The sequence below is a fragment of the Nilaparvata lugens genome, chromosome 8, assembly GCF_014356525.2.
Source record: "Nilaparvata lugens isolate BPH chromosome 8, ASM1435652v1, whole genome shotgun sequence".
Taxonomy (NCBI): Eukaryota; Metazoa; Arthropoda; class Insecta; order Hemiptera; family Delphacidae; genus Nilaparvata; species Nilaparvata lugens.
The window spans coordinates 49,961,552-49,981,164 of record NC_052511.1 but is presented as its reverse complement, the minus strand read 5'-3'; the positions used below and the strand labels follow the sequence as shown (position 1 = coordinate 49,981,164).

At 34.2% G+C, this 19,613-nt stretch overlaps 2 protein-coding genes and 1 long non-coding RNA gene across 8 annotated transcripts in view; 2 read left to right on the top strand and 1 right to left on the bottom strand.

Annotated features, from left to right (window-relative positions):
• LOC111044179 (lysosome membrane protein 2) overlaps positions 1–19,613 on the bottom strand; it is a 224,715-nt gene that overhangs the window by 27,277 nt on the left and 177,825 nt on the right. The window lies entirely within an intron of this gene.
• On the top strand, positions 703–9,593 carry LOC111044178. Its single transcript, XM_022329257.2, has 3 exons — positions 703–853; positions 3,813–3,879; positions 6,378–9,593. Exons 1-3 carry the CDS (start codon positions 798–800, stop codon positions 9,135–9,137), a joined length of 2,883 nt encoding a protein of 960 aa, XP_022184949.2. The 5' UTR covers positions 703–797; the 3' UTR covers positions 9,138–9,593.
• On the top strand, positions 9,984–18,016 carry LOC120352779. The gene is made up of 3 exons (XR_005572105.1): positions 9,984–10,416; positions 12,486–12,487; positions 18,006–18,016. It is a non-coding gene; the product is annotated as an uncharacterized LOC120352779 (long non-coding RNA).

Sequence of the window (19,613 nt, the reverse complement as noted above, 5' to 3'; positions counted from 1 at the left end):
AAGTGTTGTCGACAGAGAATGTTGTTCACAATTATTAGTTTTCTGAAAAAACTTGTCAATTTTGGGTAGTTCTCAATGTAGAGAAACACAAGTTGTCAATTTTGAGAGAGCGTAGAGGAGGTAGATTGTGGAGGAGTAAAACCGGAGTACGTTTTGTTGACAACTTTCTCAGTGCTTCCCGACACTCAGTGGAAAACAAAAGATTTTTTGGAAACATGTTTCTCCCCAAGTTTATGACAACATGTTATTGTGTTTTTAGATAATTTGGCAATAAATTGCTGAATTTTGTTGAAAAAACAGTTGACAATTCGAGACTTTTTAGGTAACATCTATGTTCCACATTGAATCATGCTGACATTTCTGAGTGGATCCCACTGTATTAAATTCAATTTTTTTGTTTTATGAATTCCCAAATATGTAACTTCTACTTTGTAATCAGATAAGTCAGTTCATCAAACCACAGGGAGTAAATAGCATCAACAAATTCAACCTCTCATATCGTAAATATTTATCGATTTTCCTTTTATGAAATTCTTCGAATTCCTCTTTGTATATTTTTTAATCATATAGTGCATCAAATTTCACCAACTGATCAAACAATTCAACCTTTGACCAAACATTATTCAAGATAATGCAATCAGTTTAATAGAATTTATTCAACTATCAGTGATTACTTTATTTCTTTGTTTTGAGTGTTGGAATGTAGATAAACCACCGTGCGTATGTCATGGCTGTTAATATTATTGTCCTTAGGAATGTGAGTATGGAGACATTCTTGGTTCAGCTCTGTCTTGAGAATGTTCAATTTTTGTGTGCATATTTTGGTCGTTTCACTTGTGATTGGAAGCCGAGGGTAAGCAAAATTCTATCTATTTCAACTATTTATCAATAGAATTAATCCATATTATTTATGATATTAATCTACAGTATAATATAATGGAGGGTAGAATTGGCTTAAACATTTAGCAGATAGGAAATTCACAAATGACGCATCGTCACGTCTGAACTAATGGACCGATCAACTTGAAATTTTGCACATAGATTCTTAATATACCGAGGATGGTTATAGGCCCATTTTAAATTCTTCAATATTTCAGTAGGTCAAGTTTTCAGCGTGTCAAGTAGACCCTTGCGGAGCACTGGTTTCCTGTCAGTATCAAATAAATAAGAGATGTGAATTGAAATATGAAAATTACTCGTTCAATGCCTGGTTCCACCAAGCTGTCAAGATATTTGAACATGGTAAAATCAGATACGATTTACAAAGAGTGCACTGAAACATAATTATTATGATGTCTATGGTGGTACAGTAAAGTAAACGCAAAATGGTGAGGCGGGTGATGGTGGCACCATCTCTGTGTGAAATTGGTAAATTTCAAGCTGTAAATTACGTGGGTTATTCTAAATATTGGAGATGTGTCAATCATAAGACAATTAATTTTAAAATCAGGTTTTATTTGTTTTACAGAAAAAATCAAATACTCGTCACTTGCCCAATTACAACTGTTCAGTGAAGGCTTGAATTGGTGCTAATCGTTTTTTTCTGTATATTTTTCACTTGAATGTGAAAATGTAAAATTTACATAAATGTATGACTGAATTTGAAAAATCTTGAATAAACATATTTTTAATGAGAAGTCAGCAGGTTGTGATGATATTACTTGATAAAAGGAACAATAATATGTCATCACATTGGCGAAATTCACCCCTATTCTTGAGTTATAAGCATTTGAAGATCAGTGATTTTTCTGATCTGAGAGTGGAGGTAAGATTTTATGTTTGAGTGAATAACTCACCCTGTATTGTAGAGAAACGTCTCATATTATAACACAACACTTGTTGGGTCAACCTCTATCCATAGCCCGAATATCAATTAAAACTGGGAAATTTGCATTATTCTGCTGATCGAATGCATGAATTTGAAGAACATCATGGATTTTTGCAATAAAATGATAAAACATTAAAATCGCTCAATCTATCAGAAATGATAGTACTTGACTAGAGGAACAATAATATTATGTCATCACATACGGACTGATTAACTTGAAATTTTGCATATTGATTCTCAATCCACCGACGATGGTTATAGGCCTATTTGAAATTCTTCAAGATTTCAGTAGGTCAAGTTTTCAGTTTGTCAAGTCTTCAATTAGATCATTACCTACTAGTATCAAATAAATAAGAAATGTTAATCTGAATATGAAAATTGATCATTCAATGCCCGGTTTCAACTAGTTCAGTCAATATATTTGAACATGATAAAATCAGATACGATTTACAAAGAGTGCACTGGAACATAATGAATTGTGTGGTGATATTTACTATCGATAACTCCAGTGGATTTTTTAGGCTAGGCGCACATCAGTTGGTCAAGACAAGACAAGACATGATCAGACACGTTTAGTCACAATACTTCACATTTTTGCTTATCACGCAACTCACACTGATTAGTCATTGCAATTGGACATGTCTTCATAAGCAACTATGTGAAGTATTGTGACTGAGCTTGTCTGATCATGTCTTGTCTTGTCTTGACTAACTGATGTGCGCCTAGTCTAATGGAGCGTACCCACCTTGACTATGTTAAAATAATTTAAATCTGAATAAACCAAATAAAGGTTTCTCAGACAAAACTGAATTGAACAGTTTAAATTAATTATTGTAAAAAATTAAATGTCTAAACCGAGCTTGGTAAAACATTACTAAATCATTAGTATAGAATACTTCTAAAACAGTGGGCCTACAGTAGGCTACTTACATTAAGTTCAGTATGATTTCATTTCGTAAAAAAGCACTACATAATCAAGCAATGCTTGACAATAGGCTATTTTTAAGTCAATTCCTAACGTGTTTCAGGGCACTGGAGTCTTATCATCAGCTTTCAAGGAGTAAAGTACCTTCTATATTATGTGAGATGGAAGTAGGCTACTGTACTGTTGAAAAATTGGAATTCTACACTTACTAGATTATTAAATAACCATTAAAGTTTGGATGAAAACTTTGGAAGAGGTTAAGAATTCATCTGTGAAACGGAAACATAATTTTATCAATTTATAAAACACTTATTGACATAATTATTTATTTTTCATCAATTTATCTGTATCTGAAAACATTGATTATTATTTATTTATTTATTAGGTTAATACAAACAATACAATGATCGGAAAAGAAAAAAACAGGCTATTGCCCAAAACTTCTTCAATTTCCTAATTTAGTTTCAAATTGTCCAAAAATCATACATAGGTTATGTCCATTTCAATTTTAAACACCAAATCACAATCTGAGAATATAGATTAGAATAAAACAAACAATTTTAAATTTGGATAGATTGATAGTAAAACTTTCGTAAAAACATGAAAAAAACTTCAAATTTACAAAATAAAGAATAAAACCACTTAAATTTTGAGCTCGAAAATATCACATTATTATTATCATTGGACGAAAATCCAAATTAAATGCTGCAAATCGCCCCGAAGACTTCTGCTACTGCAAATATGGATAGATTGATAGTAAAACTTTCGTAAAAACATGAGAAAAAACTTCAAATTTACAAAATAAAGTATAAAAACACTTAAATTTTGAGCTCGAAAATATCACGTTATTATTATTGTACGAAAATCCAAATTAAATGCTGTAAATCATCCCGAAGACTTCTGCTACTGCAAATATTGACAACAGGGTAAACAGCTAGATGGAAATTCGATGATCTCAGTAATTTCCGTCTGTGAACATTGATTTTTAATCATGTTCGATCAGGAAATCATAGTAGCTAGAGGTTATGATATCATTAAAAATTCATTTAAATTTCACAGATTTGGAGCTGACAGTGCTACAAATATTCATTTGGAAAGCCAACCACCGGAAGGGCCCGATGACTATGTGAGTTAACAGTTTTATTCATTTATTTATTCAAAAATGATAGAAACAAATAATCATAAAATGATTGGGAATGGGGAAAAAGGCTTACAGCCCTTAGAAAAAAATAAAAATCCAAGTAGCCTTTTTTAATTGTTTACTCAATATTGTTGAACAATTCAAAAAAGGGTACTTATATTTTTTAATTTCTATTCAAGAGTAGCCCTAACGGAAAGAGACAATTTTATAGCCCTTACTATTCCATTCCCGAATTTGATAGAAAATTAGTCCAAAAGAGGTAATGTATTGTCAGCAAAATGTATTGTCATCACATAGACATAGGACTCATTCAATTTGGCCGGCCAGGATAGGAGAGAAGACCAATCAATCTGTGTATTCCACGACCAGCGTAGCCTTGATTTAACATTGAAAGATGGGAAGGCTACTTCTCCTGAAGACGTATTCCTAGCTACGAACATCATTCTCCAAGAGTTTAATTATTCTTGGAAAAGTAAGTCGGTTGATTGATTTATTCATGCAGATTGCAATAAATAACCTCGTTGAGAGTTGAGAGAGAATGCATCAAGTTTGTTAGATTGGTGAAAAAGTGAGTCGATTGATTGATTGATTGATCGACACAGATTGCATGAAATATTCTTGTTGAGAGTTTCAAAAAATACATAAATTTGTTCCATTGGATCAAATGTAGGCTTAAATTATTATTGGTTTTATATTGCATCAAACAACATCACTCTTCAACACTGAAAAAAATCGTGAAAAACATGGTTTTTTAGTGATTTTTCTCAAGAATATTACGGAGCTCCTGCAATTTTCCCAAAAATGAGACTCATGTCAGTTGATAGGGCTTATAAATAGCTATCCATGGTATAAATTTGAAGAAAATCGTTGGAGCCGTTTTCGAGAAAAACGTGGAAAACATGGTTTTTTTAGTGATTATTCGCCATTTTTCTCAAGAATATTACGGACCTCCTGCAATTTTCCTAGAAATAAGACTTATGTCAGTTGATAGAGCTTATAAATAGCTATCTAGAGTATAAATCTGAAGAAAATCGTTAGAGCCGTTTTCGAGAGAACCGTGAAAAACATGGTTTTTTAGTCATTATCCACCATTTTTTCCGCCATTTTGAATTGAATTTCATTGAATTTCTCATTGTCGGATACTCATGGTATGAGGATCTTAAGTTTAAAATTTCAAGTCAATCGGTTAATTAGGAATGGAGTTATCGTGTTCACAGACACACACACACACCCACACACACAGACCAACACCCAAAAATCATGTTTTTGGACTCAGGGGACCTTGAAACGTATAGAAAACATGAAATTAGGGTACTTTAATTTTTTTTGGAAAGCAATACTTTCCTTACCTATGGTAATAGGGCAAGGAAAGTAATTAATAAACAGAAATAAAAAGTCATTGATATCAGGAAGTAGTTTATTCTTGTATCAATTACACAAATGTTAGGCCTACTATCTTAGGGAAAACGGAGAAGATAATTCGGTAACGTAGACTACAAAAAAGTGGGGAAATTTACTAGCAAAATAGCCTACCGTCTTTTATTGCTATCAATAAAATTTACTTGATTATCACTCAAATTAGTATCAATAAAAAACTGCCTATCACTGTCAATAATGATAGTCTTAAAATTTATGAGAGTTTTTGCTTGTGTTGAATTTTTGTACTCACATTCCAATCATGCAATTTGGAATATTTCTGGATTGCACTGTGATTTTAGATTGAGAGTTATGAATAAATTTCTCGATGAAATTATAATGAGAAATTCTGTTGAGAGCTCTGTTGATATATCTCCGCTGATATTGAAGAACCGTTTCTCAATGGGCACACCGATTATGCCAGTTCTACATTTTATTTATGGGAGCCTACTGGACAGTGGTTTCAAGCACTTCCTCAGTAAACAAAGCCATAGTGCATTCGTGTGACGTCAGCACAGGTAGGGCTCCTACGCCAATAAAAACACTAGCTGATATAAATCAGCTGTAATCAACGAATTTTTATTGGTGGAGGAGTCCTACCTGTGCTGACGTCACACGAATGCACTACGGCTTTGTTTACGGAGGTTGTGTTTCAAGTCAGCTTGATGATGAGCATAGAGAAACGATAGTATAAGTAGATATCTCATGGTATAGGGCGTTTATGTCTCAATTTTCACTGTTATCTCAAGCTGATAGTCCACGTAGTTCTTTCCTATGCAGCTGTGTGACGCTGGTAGTCTCTCAAATTGTGACGATCATACACTATCACCCCAACAAAACAGTAAAAATTGACAATAATCGACAGTAATCGGCTTGAGTTAACAGTAAAAGTTGCGACATAAATTCCGTATACCATGGGATATCTACTTACGTTATTGTTTCTCTATTAGCTTAATTCCCTTTATCTCCTAATATGATGTTATGAATAATGTTAGCATTTTACTTCATAAATTTTTCTCCTCACAAAATAATGCACGTTTCCATCAATTCCTGTTTTCTATTTTCAGGAAAAAGAAGAAAAATCCACCAACCGCCATTTGGACTGCCAGCCCGACTCACAGTTCATCCAGGAACAAATCTCTCTCACCACAAAACTTCTCCAAGATGGCGAGAAATTCATCCAAAAACAACACAATCTCACAGCTGATGAAACCGTTCTGATACTAGGTAAAGCAGGTAGCGGTAAAACCAGTTTGGTGCAATTTTTGATCGAAAATGATAAATTACATTCGAAAGTTGTCAACCCGAGCACAGGTGAATACATTTTTGAGGATGGGGAAAAGATAGGTACCTCTGCTACTGAATCTTTCACACTGTACCCGGAACTTGTGAATTTTCACTCAGGGGTGAACCTCAAAACGGATGTGAACCTCTGTGACTCCCCAGGGTTTCACGATTCACGTAGCTCGGTTCACGAAATAGTGTCCATGAACGTTATGAAATCAATCACTAACAAGTTTAAAAAAGCTAAAATTTTGATCGTGGAGAACCACGCTTCCCTACAGTATGGAGTGACGAAGGATAGTTTCATCAAAACCTTACGTTATGTCAACGATTTTGTAGTTGATATCGATAAATACCGGGATCATTTGATGATTGTTGCTTCGAAAGTACCCCTAACTTACAAGATCACTGATGATATTGACGTTGTAGGGGGATTAGTTACAGATGACATGTTGATTGAAAGTATTGTCAACTACATGAATCAAACTGAACAATCTTTGATTGATAGGTTGAAGTTTAAAAAGAGTAAAACTGATGAGGAATTTTACAGAAAAGTGATAAGAGTTTTGAAAAGTCTGCAAAGCCGGGATGAAAATGGGAAAGCTACAAGAATTAACGTTTTCCGGCGACCTTACTCGACGGGTACTCCTAAATCTATGAAACTGTTGATGAAAAATCGGGAATCTCTACTTGAAACTTTGTCAAATTTGGATTCTGTTGAAGTTAAACCGCACGATTTTGATTACACTTTGTCAAACGCTGCCAAAATGTACTTGGAATGTATACTGGAGCTTACCAGCGACAATTATAAGAATAAAATTAACGAATTATCTTTCAAAGTCACAGATTTTGTTTGTAATCAGAAAACACAGAACTTCACCAGTATTGAGCAAATTTTGACAGATTTGAAGGAGTTGCATGAATCTATGAAAAATTTGTCGCAAAGTCTTGAGAAAACCACAAACTATAACGACTTTTTTGAGTTGGTTGATACGTTTTTAACGGATCACAAGATACCCCTGCATTATAACAACTATAACGGTAGGGTTCATGTGTTGGAAAAATACGAGGAAATGTTGTTCAAATTTGTTGATAAGAGTCGATTTTTCACTCCTACATCTTGGATTTTGCCGATTCGACAAGTTATTGCAAATGTGAAGGGGGAGTTGAAATGGTATCAAACTCTTCAAAAACTTATTGAGGGGTTGTCGACGTATGAGGTACAAAAAAATAAAACTGAGATTCGTGGTACCATATATCATGAGAATCTTATATCCACCAATGATTTGATGACTCTTTTTATGAGTGTGACTGACAGTAAAGATTTTGAGTTGTTTATGGAAGCTAGAGGAAATCTTAGGAAAAGTCGGGAAATGGAGATGATCACGAATAGTTTGCTGCAGAATAGTAACGTCACGTGTGACGCGTACGGGAAGTTAATAGTGAAAGGGTTTGTGATACGTTTGTCCGAGATAAATTCTGAAAAATTGGTGCGTACTTTTTGCAACGATATAAAACTGAGGGAAGTGGCACTTTTAGCAGTTGACACTGTGTATCTTGATGAGCAGACTGCCGATATCTTCAGGGGTGTCAACATGTTCATAGCCGCCCCTAAATGGAAAGTGCTGGGGGAGAGGAAAATCATACTGACTGGTGTGGCGGGGTCGGAAAATTCGGAGAGGGTTTTCGTGGGAAATGGGAAAGACGGAAAACCGGGTCTACCAGGAGGTAACGGGGGTAATTTTTTCGGAATCGGTCGACAATTTTCGAACGGGGGGAGTTTGAAAATTGAGACTAACGGGGGTACAGGGGGGAGGGGAGCTGATGGTGATAAAGGGGATAGAGGGGAGGATGGAAAGGATGGTGTTTTGAAGATTATTGAAGCTTTAGACAGTTCCACCACTCTAACTCTACAGCATGAAGTTAGATTTGGTTATGAATCCAATGAACTTACCCGTGACATTCTAATAGACAACCATGGGCATAGTACATCAATCGCCTTATATAAGGATTTCAATAGATGTGAAAAAATTGATTTCCCTTTCTTCAAAAGTCACCAATGTATGAGAGTTCTCACAGTTTTCAAAACCTACCGATATGAAGGGGATTGTGGCAAAACGGGGGGTCCAGGAGGGCTGGGAGGAGAGCCGGGGATAGGGGGACACCCGGGGCAACATAAATTGGTAGAACTGGGGGGTAATTCAGGGATAATTTTCGAAACCCTTGAAGGAAGTCCTGGTCTCCCCGGTAACAGAGGGGCGATAGGAGACCGCGGTTCTAACGGTATCGCGATTACTTGTTACAATATCATAGGCGTAACAACTATACCTTCCCCTAGTAGCACGTCCTATTGGAAATGTTTCAATAGCGATGATTCCCTAGTAAAATGTGAAGACTCTGCATTCAACTCGACAATCGTATACTCAAAAACAGGTATCAAGCAACCCGACCCTCAGAGTCACATTGATTTTGGTTACTATCTGTACCACTCCGCTCTACTACTCAATACCATAGTAATAATCCTATATTCCACAATACGATAAAGGAATTCAATGAAGCTTTCAAGGAAAAGGAACAGTCCCATAATCTTGATGATTTTGTGAAGTTTTGAGAGTGGGTTCAGGCCAAATCAATGTGGAACAATAATTCATTTACGATGGCTTATTCGTAAAGTCTTGTGTATTTTCTCTAGAAAAAGAGAATAGAAGATGCTAGATCTCTCAAATGCTTTCCTCTCCTTTTTCATGCTTATTTAGATGCCCACAGCTGGAGAGGAGCAGATGAATAAGTATATTATAAGTAGAACAACTAAAGCAATAATTGTTGACCTGGATTAACAAATCGGGCCATAAAATCGGATGATGAAGTTGTTATATATTTTTCGCCACACTGCACAGAAAGCAGCTGTTTTCCAGTCCCTACGTAGATCTGAAAGACATTGTTTGCAGACGACTCTCGTCTGACGTTAGAACAAGTTTCTTTCCGGCCTAGGCCGGAAAGAGTACCCTTTCCAGCCGCTAACATGGAACTAAGAAAGGTGATCAAAAAACAGCTGATCAAAAAACTTATTATTTGTGTTCATTATTCAATAATTAAAACATTTATAATAATATCATCTTATTGTCATTTGAAAGAATAAAAAAGTATAAACTCAACCTCCCACATAATTGAACATCATCTTTTAGGTTATTTAGACAAATCAGAATAAAAAATAAAAATACTTGGACAATTTCCTGATATTCAGATTACCTCAGATTTGCTAGAGCAGAGCTATTACTCTCCACTTCTGCTTTCGGGAGTGCTTAGTAAACAACTATTCTCATAATATATATATATATATTGTTTATTTTTGTGTGTGGCGAAAAATAGCGTTTGCACCATGGGCAAAAATGTTTTTCCGGCTCTCAATCTTTTCGAGTCCTCGGCCTACGGCCTCGGACTTGAAAACCGATTTCGAGCCGGAAAAATCTCATTTTCTGCTCTAAGTGCGAAATATACTATTTCGAAACTTGAAGCTTTTCAAACTTAATTATGTTTGAAAATTTTGACTTTAAAGTTGATTAATATTCCAATCCTGACTTCAACAACAACAATAATTATTCTAATCTTTGATTAATCTTATCTAGTAGCATGGACTGTATTCTTTCCAGTATCTTCCCAATCTCCTATCTAATCTTTAATGAATAGAAGGCCTATGATACTTATCAAGAATCAGTATTATAATTGGGGCCAAGCCACACGAAGTGTTTTCAGACGAGTCTGCAGGGCAGAAAGCTCTCCGATTGGGTTGGTGTTCGGGTATCAGCTGATAATCAGCCAATCGTAGAGCTTTCTACCTTGCCGACTCGTAATGTGGCTTGACCCTTATTCTCACATTAGTTTTAGTATGATGAATTGTGCAATGTTTTTGTTTATATTTGAGAATTCTTATTTCATGTATATTCGTAGGCATACTACTAAATATTGATGGAATAAAATAAATTGCCGTATTAGTCCAAAGTAAAATTATATATTAAGTTTGATTATGTTATTAAACAGAATCAATAGAACTATAATCTTTATCATTGAAAAATAAAACTGTACTTATTTGAGGTAGTTGTATCTCAAAGTTATCTCGTAATTATTGAAAATCTGTAAAACTATAAAAATGATTTGAATGATTCATTGCTTTCCAATTTTCTGCCTTGTTTAGATTCTTTATCTATTTTCTTGAGTCTTTTGTATGCGATCTTATTCACAGCAAATAACCTTCCACTTGCTTATATCACAGCAATTTTATAACAGCTTGTAAATTCACTCAGGCTCGGTTGCACAAAAGCCTGTTGAATTTAAATCGTGATTAATTATCAGAGAACCAAACAGAGAAGCCTAATTTTCAGAAACGCCTTTTCTGGTTGGTTCTCGTCATATTTAATCATGATCAAAATTTGAACAACCTTTTGTGCAACCAGACTATGATAAATATCATCTGGAAACTATTCAACTCAATTTCCATTGATCAACAGGAAATAAAATGAAATAATGTACGAATTTAATCAAAAGTGTCTTTTCAACAGTTCGTTTCGATTTGATGGGAATCAATTCTGATTCCAGCGTTTGTTTTTCAGTCCGCTAATTTCACGCTTTCATGATTCACTGTAGCCCTAAAAGGATGTTCAACTGCTTCTCTGTGATGGAAAACAATTAATTTCTTGTAGCCTTATCGCAATAAAAGTGTTATAAACCGTTTTTGGTTGATTGTGTTTTTATGGTAGGAGTAGACTATGGTATTCGTTATAGTGTCAAGGATATGTATTCTATTATGTAATTTGGATACGGGTGTCAGAATACATTAATCTACGGCTTTTTCGTGCTACCAGTCTCCTCTTTATTCTATTTTTCAATCCATTTTCTCTTTCATTTCCTTTATCATCTCTTCTTATTCTTCTTCCTGAGATGATGCCCTCAATAGCAGCCAGGCCTCTGCGATTGATTGAGTACTTTATTTATGTAGATTACAATATATACTGGCTTATTTATACACTTATATAAAATAGCTTACAATACAGAAAAATTATAGATGAATTTACATAATGTAGACTAAGAAAATAATTATTGAACTGTATATGATATGAAAAAGCCAATTTGGAATAAGATAATATCGTTATGCATCTACACAAATTGGCGGATCTTTGGACATATCAATGTCCATTCTTCGGAAAGAATATATTCAAAATACCCTTCCCACTAACCAAATGAGAGAACTTAACCCTTCAGGTGGGCTTCGAACGACTAGGAAGCGGCTTCTAAACTCATTAATCATATTCTGCGGAGTTGACTCATGTGGTCACCCATCCAACGGGAGTAACGGACGCATGTCTCTTTACTTATCTGAACGATGAGATCACCAGTGACTACCAGCTAACCGTTTCCCAAAATTATACAGCTCCTGTAATATCTATCAGTACTTTAGAATAATAAGTTTTGATTATACTCAAAAGAATATAATCAGAGTATAAACTCTATCAGAATATAAACTCTATCAGAGTATTAACTAGAGTATGAAATCTATTAGAGTATAAAATCTATTATAGTATAGAGTTTTGAGTGATCTGTACTCCATTGAAAGCTCTGTCAACGGTATATAGTATGATTTCTTATGAATGATTGAATTTTCTCATAAATAACATATTTTTTTCCCTTCAAGCAAGCTGGCAGTTGAGAGTTAATCTCACTACAAAATATTCTCTCAGATTTTTCAATACAGGACCCAGGACCATCAATAAAGATGAATCACTAGTGACATAAGTATCCCGTTACATTCTGAGCCAGAGTGATAAACATTACAGCCAATGAAAGACTTGAAAAGAAGCATAATTAATGATCTGACAATAATGAATCTCCCAAGAAAGTAGTCTGGTAACAGCATATATGGGGACCATGTTCATATTATCATTTTGTTTTACATGTAGAGTATTGTAGCCTAGGTCTAATGTCTTACAATGGTCTAATATTGTCTAACAACAATGGCTAATTAATTTGATCATTATAATGTGGACCAGCTAACATTTCCGCTCTGGAACTTGCGCTTAGGTAATTAGTTGAGAATATTATATAACCTGAAAACATTGCTCGCTGAAGCTTTCTAAGTATGTTAGTTGAAAAGTGATAGTTTAGATGGGAATAGTCGACCAAAAAATAGGAGTTCATGATATACTCGGTCAAATCTCTTAATTGGTAGAGTTGAGAATAGGCTACGAATGTATGGATTGTGTTAAATTTGTTGATGTTTGAAATGAGAAAAGATTTTAATCTCTCTCTTGAAAGGAAAGAGTTCTTCATTTCTTCTCTGAAATTTGGTAAATTAAAAAATATATTATGGAAATTGTTATTTCTGATCGAGTACCTTCCATTCATCAAATTCAGCTTTTGATTCATGTCAATTCAAAATTCTCAGTTCATAGATTGAAGTCTCAAATTGAGTCATAAAAAAATTCAAAGGAAATGAAACCTCTTGGTTTATTCTTTAGGTCAAACCTTAGAGGAATAGAGTAGAGTTATATATAACTGTATACGTGAAATTACTATTTGATTCCTCTGCAAATCAATTTATATCTTGGGAAAAATAATATATTGAAAAGAAATGTTTATATATACAATCAATAGCCAAATTAGATACACGATTGGTTCATAATAATTTTAATCATCCTTCTTACACCGTAGCACAAGCCTAAGGCTCATTTGAGCTTCATCCTCACCAAGAATAAGCGTTCAGAATATTAATGAGTTTTAAGGAATGAAATATACTCTCCATTATACACAATTTGTTAGTCTGTAATGTACCAGACAGCCCGCAATATTAATTTGACATCCGACAAAAAATGACTTATATGACTGCACTAAGAGGCCGTTAGGTCCACACTTTATAAGGCGACTGTAAACGCATTAAATACAGCTCTATCTTTGTGTGTATGCTTACAACATTGTAAGTTATGACCATATATACTTTCATAGAGTTACGCAAACTGCGAAGGTCCAATATCCTTAAGGCCTGATCTCTTTACAGGTCCTTCGGAGTATCATATCCTTCATTGCTAGAGAGTGCTATAGTGAGTTCTCTACAAACTGTCAGCTTTGGTTTAGATGGGGAGCGTTGGTGTTATCTATGGGGAATTCTGGCGATTTGAAATGAATTTCACTTTGAGTCCTTTCTCTGAACTTAAAACATAGAGGTAAAGTGTTAATGATAGCGGTCATGGATAATATGTCGGTACGTTATAATGCCTACGGGAATTGAAAATTGGACAGGCATTTGAGATTAGTATGACTGCGGCCTTGAAATCACTTCTAGTAATTTCAGGTGGTGGATAAACTAGATCACTATAACTATATCGATCACCAATAAGTGCATTTTAGATTAGTAACCTACTGTGGCTTTGGAATTACTTCCAGTGATTCAGTAGATTAGCGAAAGAAGTTTTTTATTAAACCTATATTTATCACTAACAAGTGTGTCACTGCTTGATATTATATCAGGTTACTGAAGCAAGTTTGGAAGGTACCTAATTCATATTTGAGTGGAATATCCTATTATATTAAGCGAGCAATTTCTGTATTTTATATCTGGCTATTCATATTCATATCTGTTTATTTATGTTCAACGGATCTAACGATTTTCACGAAATTTGGATCATAGTAGGTTTATGGTATAAAAATTCATTGCACTAGGTCTCATCCTTGTGAAAACTCGCTGAACGACATCAAAAGGAATATTCATCCTTGGCTGAAACAGCTGCTAACGATTTCCACGAAATTTGGAACATAGTAGGTTTAAGATATAAAAACTCGATTGCACTGGGTCTCATCCTTGGGAAAACGACATCAAAAGGATAATTCATCCTTGGCTGAAACAGCTGAGACTATCGTCGTCCGTGGATAGTAAAAAGTGAGTGAGTGAATGAGTATGTGAAAAATCAAAATATCGCATCCCCGAAATTTATAAGATGACAATCATATAGCCAACTGTGAAATATGAACACGATAATTTTAGAAAATTGTGTTCTGTTTTATAGAAATAACGAGCAAAGCTCGGTGCCCCGATATTGTATGTATAATTGGAGCTACATACTATTACTCTACATACTGAGAGTACTCCCAGTACTTAAAATTCAAAATTCAAATTCAAATTCTGTACTCTCCAATACTCTACATCGTATACTATTAAACGAGCAATTTCTGTTTATAATTATTATGTTTAGATGTCTAAATCAAAATTCGGGGAAGAAACAGTTTTGCGCTGTGCCTGTTTGTCCTTCCCCAATCATTTTGAAGAATTGTGCTCTGTTTATCAATAAATAGATAACGAGCAAAGCTTTGTGCCTCGATATTACTCTACAATATGAAGAGTAACCTTGGCAAATATGAGTACATGAAACAAAATACTGAAAGGGTACAAAGTCGAGCCCTATCTACTTATCTCTTCATTAATTGATTCTTTATTGATTATTTATCACAAATTGCAATGTATTGCCATGTCTTGCAAGACCCATTGCATAACTTTAATATCGGGGCACCGAGCTTCGCTCGTTATTTATTAATTGAAAAATGTAGGCGAGCGAAGCGAGCCCGCTGATCTCATTTTAGGACGATCCAGGCGGGGGTCCAGGAGGCGGAGCCCCCTGGCTAGACGGATATGGCGAGCGAAGCGAGCCTGACGGCTAGTGAGAAAATAAAGATTATCATAAAAGCTGCGACTACGCCCCGTTTTCAGTTCTGAAAGCCAGTTTTCAGACTCCAGCTGTTGAAAGTCTAGAACTTGGCCAAATCCCGAGCTCGGAAACTGACTCTTTCCCTTATTCTCCTGCCTGAGTTAGAAGAGTCTATTCTTGTATGTATAGAGCTTATTAACTAAACTAAACCTAAACTAAAGTTTGAGCCTATTTTCATTAGGGATGGGTATCGATACATCGATGTTTAGAAACATCGATGTTTCAACATCAAACATCGATGTTTCTAACATCGATGTTTACTGTTCGATGTTTTTCACTTATCGATGGTTTTACCTAGACATCGGTCATTCGATGTTTTTCCCAACAAAAAGGAATTTTTCAATCAGGCTCTCTGTATTTTTGACTGTTGCATACTCTTGAAAATTTACATAACTGTGGCCCTTGTCAAGGTTAGATACCCATTTAGAATTGAATAAGAGGATTTTTCTTTTCTTAGGAAGAAAGAGTTTTTCTTATTACAAGTGCTTTCCTCAACATATGTTTAATACCAATTATTAATCTAGCTCTGGAGTAGAGGTCCTCGTATAGTATGGAGTGTAGATAGCCATAAAAAACACCTCTATTCATTCTCATTTCCTGAATAAAACTATCAGGTATTGAATGAATACGATTATGAGTAACAAAGATTGCTAAAATTTAGCTTAGGATGAAATCCCATGACAGAATCTTCGAGGATATCCAGAGAGGTTTCTGACTCAACAATGAAGATGACAAATCTTGTGAACTATAATAGAGTTGATGTATCTTTCTGGTCACAACCTGACTTCTATTTATTATTTGAAAGACTGTTACTTGAAATCAAGTCTAAAATTGTTGTAATTCCAGTTAGTAACAGTTAAAATATTGAAACAATAGCTCCAGATAAAATTGTAGTCGCTTTAGGAGTTTTTTTTGTATTTTTAAGTATTTCGAGATTTGGACAAAATAATAATACCGTCTCAATTTCTTTTATACTAAACAAATATTCAAATCTATAAAACAATATTTTAGATTATTGGATTTTCTTTTTTATATTCGATTAAATATCAATCTCCGTTGATAACGTAGAGTCTGATTACCTACAACTACAAACAATTTATTAACTTTCAGTTTCGTTGCTGCCAATCAATAATATTCCTTTATTGTTACTTTTTTTAAAAGCTCTGTCCCTTTCTTTTACATGTACATGAAAAAGGAAATTGATTTCACTATCCGAGTTACTCTAAGGATATAATAATCTTCCGTGAAATGTACGGCAACACGTCGATGTTTAAAAACATCGATGTTTACTGTTCGATGTTTTTCACTTATCGATGTTTAGGAGAAAAAACATCGATGTTTTGTCTTTCGATACCCATCCCTAATTTTCATCATATTCACGTCTCTAGTTCGTCAATTTACAGTTGATTGATCAATATTATTCTATGATTCGTTGTCGAAATATCCTAGATTGATAGAAGTAAATATTATACCGTAATAGATATTATTATTTACAACTTTCCAAGCAATTGAACATAGAGAATACGTTCTGTGTTAAGCTTCAGTAGCTACACTCATCTTATTTATCGCTAAAGTCAGTAGCTATTGCATGCTATCGTGGGGTTCACTTCAAACTGTCAGCATCCCTTATGAAAAATATTAACACTTTCCGTTTAACCAATGCTGACATTAGCTGTTGCTTGTTCCCTGCATGATCACACCCGTATCACACGAATAATTTTGTGAATTATCGTAAAATACAGTGCACACTCTTCCCATTATAATAAATGAGCAGTTGTTGAGAGTATAGCTTTAAGTTACGTGAAAGTTGTTCAATGATCTAGCCTATATACTACAGTGAGGTCCACGTTATAATGGCAGTGTTTGATTAGCAATGTATTGCTATCCTTGTCTATCATTCAACAACGCGGATAGCGCTATCTCTTTCTCGCTTTGTTCTGTTGCCAGATCGTCTTTTAACCATGTAGAATTAATCATTAATCAACAAAATATTTCATCTTAATTATGAAATTATTGAAAAATAGAATTTCTTGCTTGATAAATAATATAATTGATTATTTTAAACGAGAATGATCAGTTAATATTACATCAATAAGCCTGTATCAGATACCGTCTATAGAAGGCATTGACGAGACAGAGGTTTGGCAACGTTGTTCTGCTATCTTTCTGCACTGCCATTATAACATAAACAATTTAGCTAATCTGTATAGCTATCGATTATCTATAATATAATAGAGGAAAGAATTGGCTTATACAAGTAGGGGATAGGAAATTCACGAGTGACGCATCATCACGTCTCAACTACTCAACTGATTATCTTGCATATTTCTATTAAATAACTAATTTCTTTAGTGTTCTATTTTGTTTCTATTCTAAACCAAAATTGGTATACTCGGTTTACTTTAAGGTGGCAACCAGAGATGGATTAAATAATTATAGATGATGTAAATCAGTATAGTTTTTGTTACTCTATGGTGGCAACTGTAAAATAGTCCAGTCTATGAATAGTTCTATGAAATATTGGAAAGTTTTTGACCACAGGACAATCATATAGATACGGCAACCCCGTCTTTTGGAGGAGACGATAAGTCGTAGGTCCCGACTACCTAAAAAGTAGTCGTAATCTCTCATCATCATCCCTCTCACTCATTGCCCACGTACAAGCCTAAGAGCTTATGTAGGCATCACCCGTATTATTATTATTATTATTATCTTATTTTTATTTTATTCACTCACTAGAAAACTACATTAATGTGGAAACATGTGTGAGTAAAAGTTTTCAAAAAATGTACTTCGATTTTCAATTTCCTTGATCGATTCTATGAAATAGCTATTTTCTATGGCGTTTCTATTCGAAACTCAATATTTGGTCCTCTTTTCCATTGTCACATCCACAATATTATCAACGATTTCACGCCAATTATCGCAAGTGTAGGTCAGTAGACCACACTTGAAAAACTATCAATAAAGGACCAAGAATTCGAATAAAAATAAAATGTGTGTATTATTGTTAAAATTATTTATTATTTAAGAAATTATATTATATGTCAGGTCTTATTGTAACTAACTAGGTCATAGCATGAAATTATATTATTGATAAAGACAGCAGAAATTAATTATAACAATCTCAGACATAATAAAAATTGTATAAGAATATTAATTTATTAATTATTACTTCAACTGAACACATGGTGGTTAAATCTCTTTGGCAAGCCTACGCCAATCATAGTGCATAGAAATAGCACCAAAAGGTGATCGTTTGAAAACAACATATGTTAATCTACTATCAGACAACAAACCTGCCTTATCATATACGCTAGCACATATACATTGTATAAGAGGAACTATGTCGAGGAGCTTAAGTGGTTGTAAGAATTATATAAATTGAATTATTATCATAATTAAAGGAATTATATTCTCTTGCTTGCCACTGACGTCATGTCTACGTCACAATCGTTCTACCAATGGCAAATTTTTATGCAAATTTACTACACCGAGATTCTCAGAAGAAAGGTCTAGCCAAGAAGCTTAGAGAAAAGACTTCACTTCCCTTTTGAAATCCTCACCGTTCAGATCTCTTTATAGTTACCAAGACCTATTCGTAAAAAATTCTTGTTCGATTTTATATGTTTTATTTGTGAGCCAATATTTTAGGCTAATCTATTTGTTATTTGTAAATTTATTTCATCAATCGATAAATGAAAGTTAAAGTTAAGTCAACCCTTAATTAATTTGGTGAAGGAAATATTAAATTAAAATTCCCCACGTGCTGAAATCGAAGCCTGGACCTGCTGCCGACCAAACGATTTTTGATCTAAAGAAGAAAACCACGACCGCCAAGGAATTTCACGTGAGTTATAAGTTTGAAGGGGCCCCAATCTACGCTTCGAAAAATATTCAGTGCAGAAAAATATAAAATTTCTTCGTTAAATTATTGGCCCGCCGACAAGCGCTTATTAGTGTTAAGAGCCTAGAATTTATTCATATTGAATTTATAAGAACTTGTAGTTGATTGACTATCCTCAGCTGCCAGAACCACGACCCCGAGCATTTTAAAAATATTCTATAATTCATTTTTCACTATTTTTTCAAAACTGTTAAATTTATCAATTGTAAAATTCTGTCGAATCATGCATGGTGTCATGCAAGCACAAGAACATTTTTAACTCTTTTGTCAATGCTAAATTATTATCAATCTGCAAATCAAATCTGAATCTGCACTGTGTGATCACATATTTTATTATAATATATTTCAATTTTGTTAATTCGTTT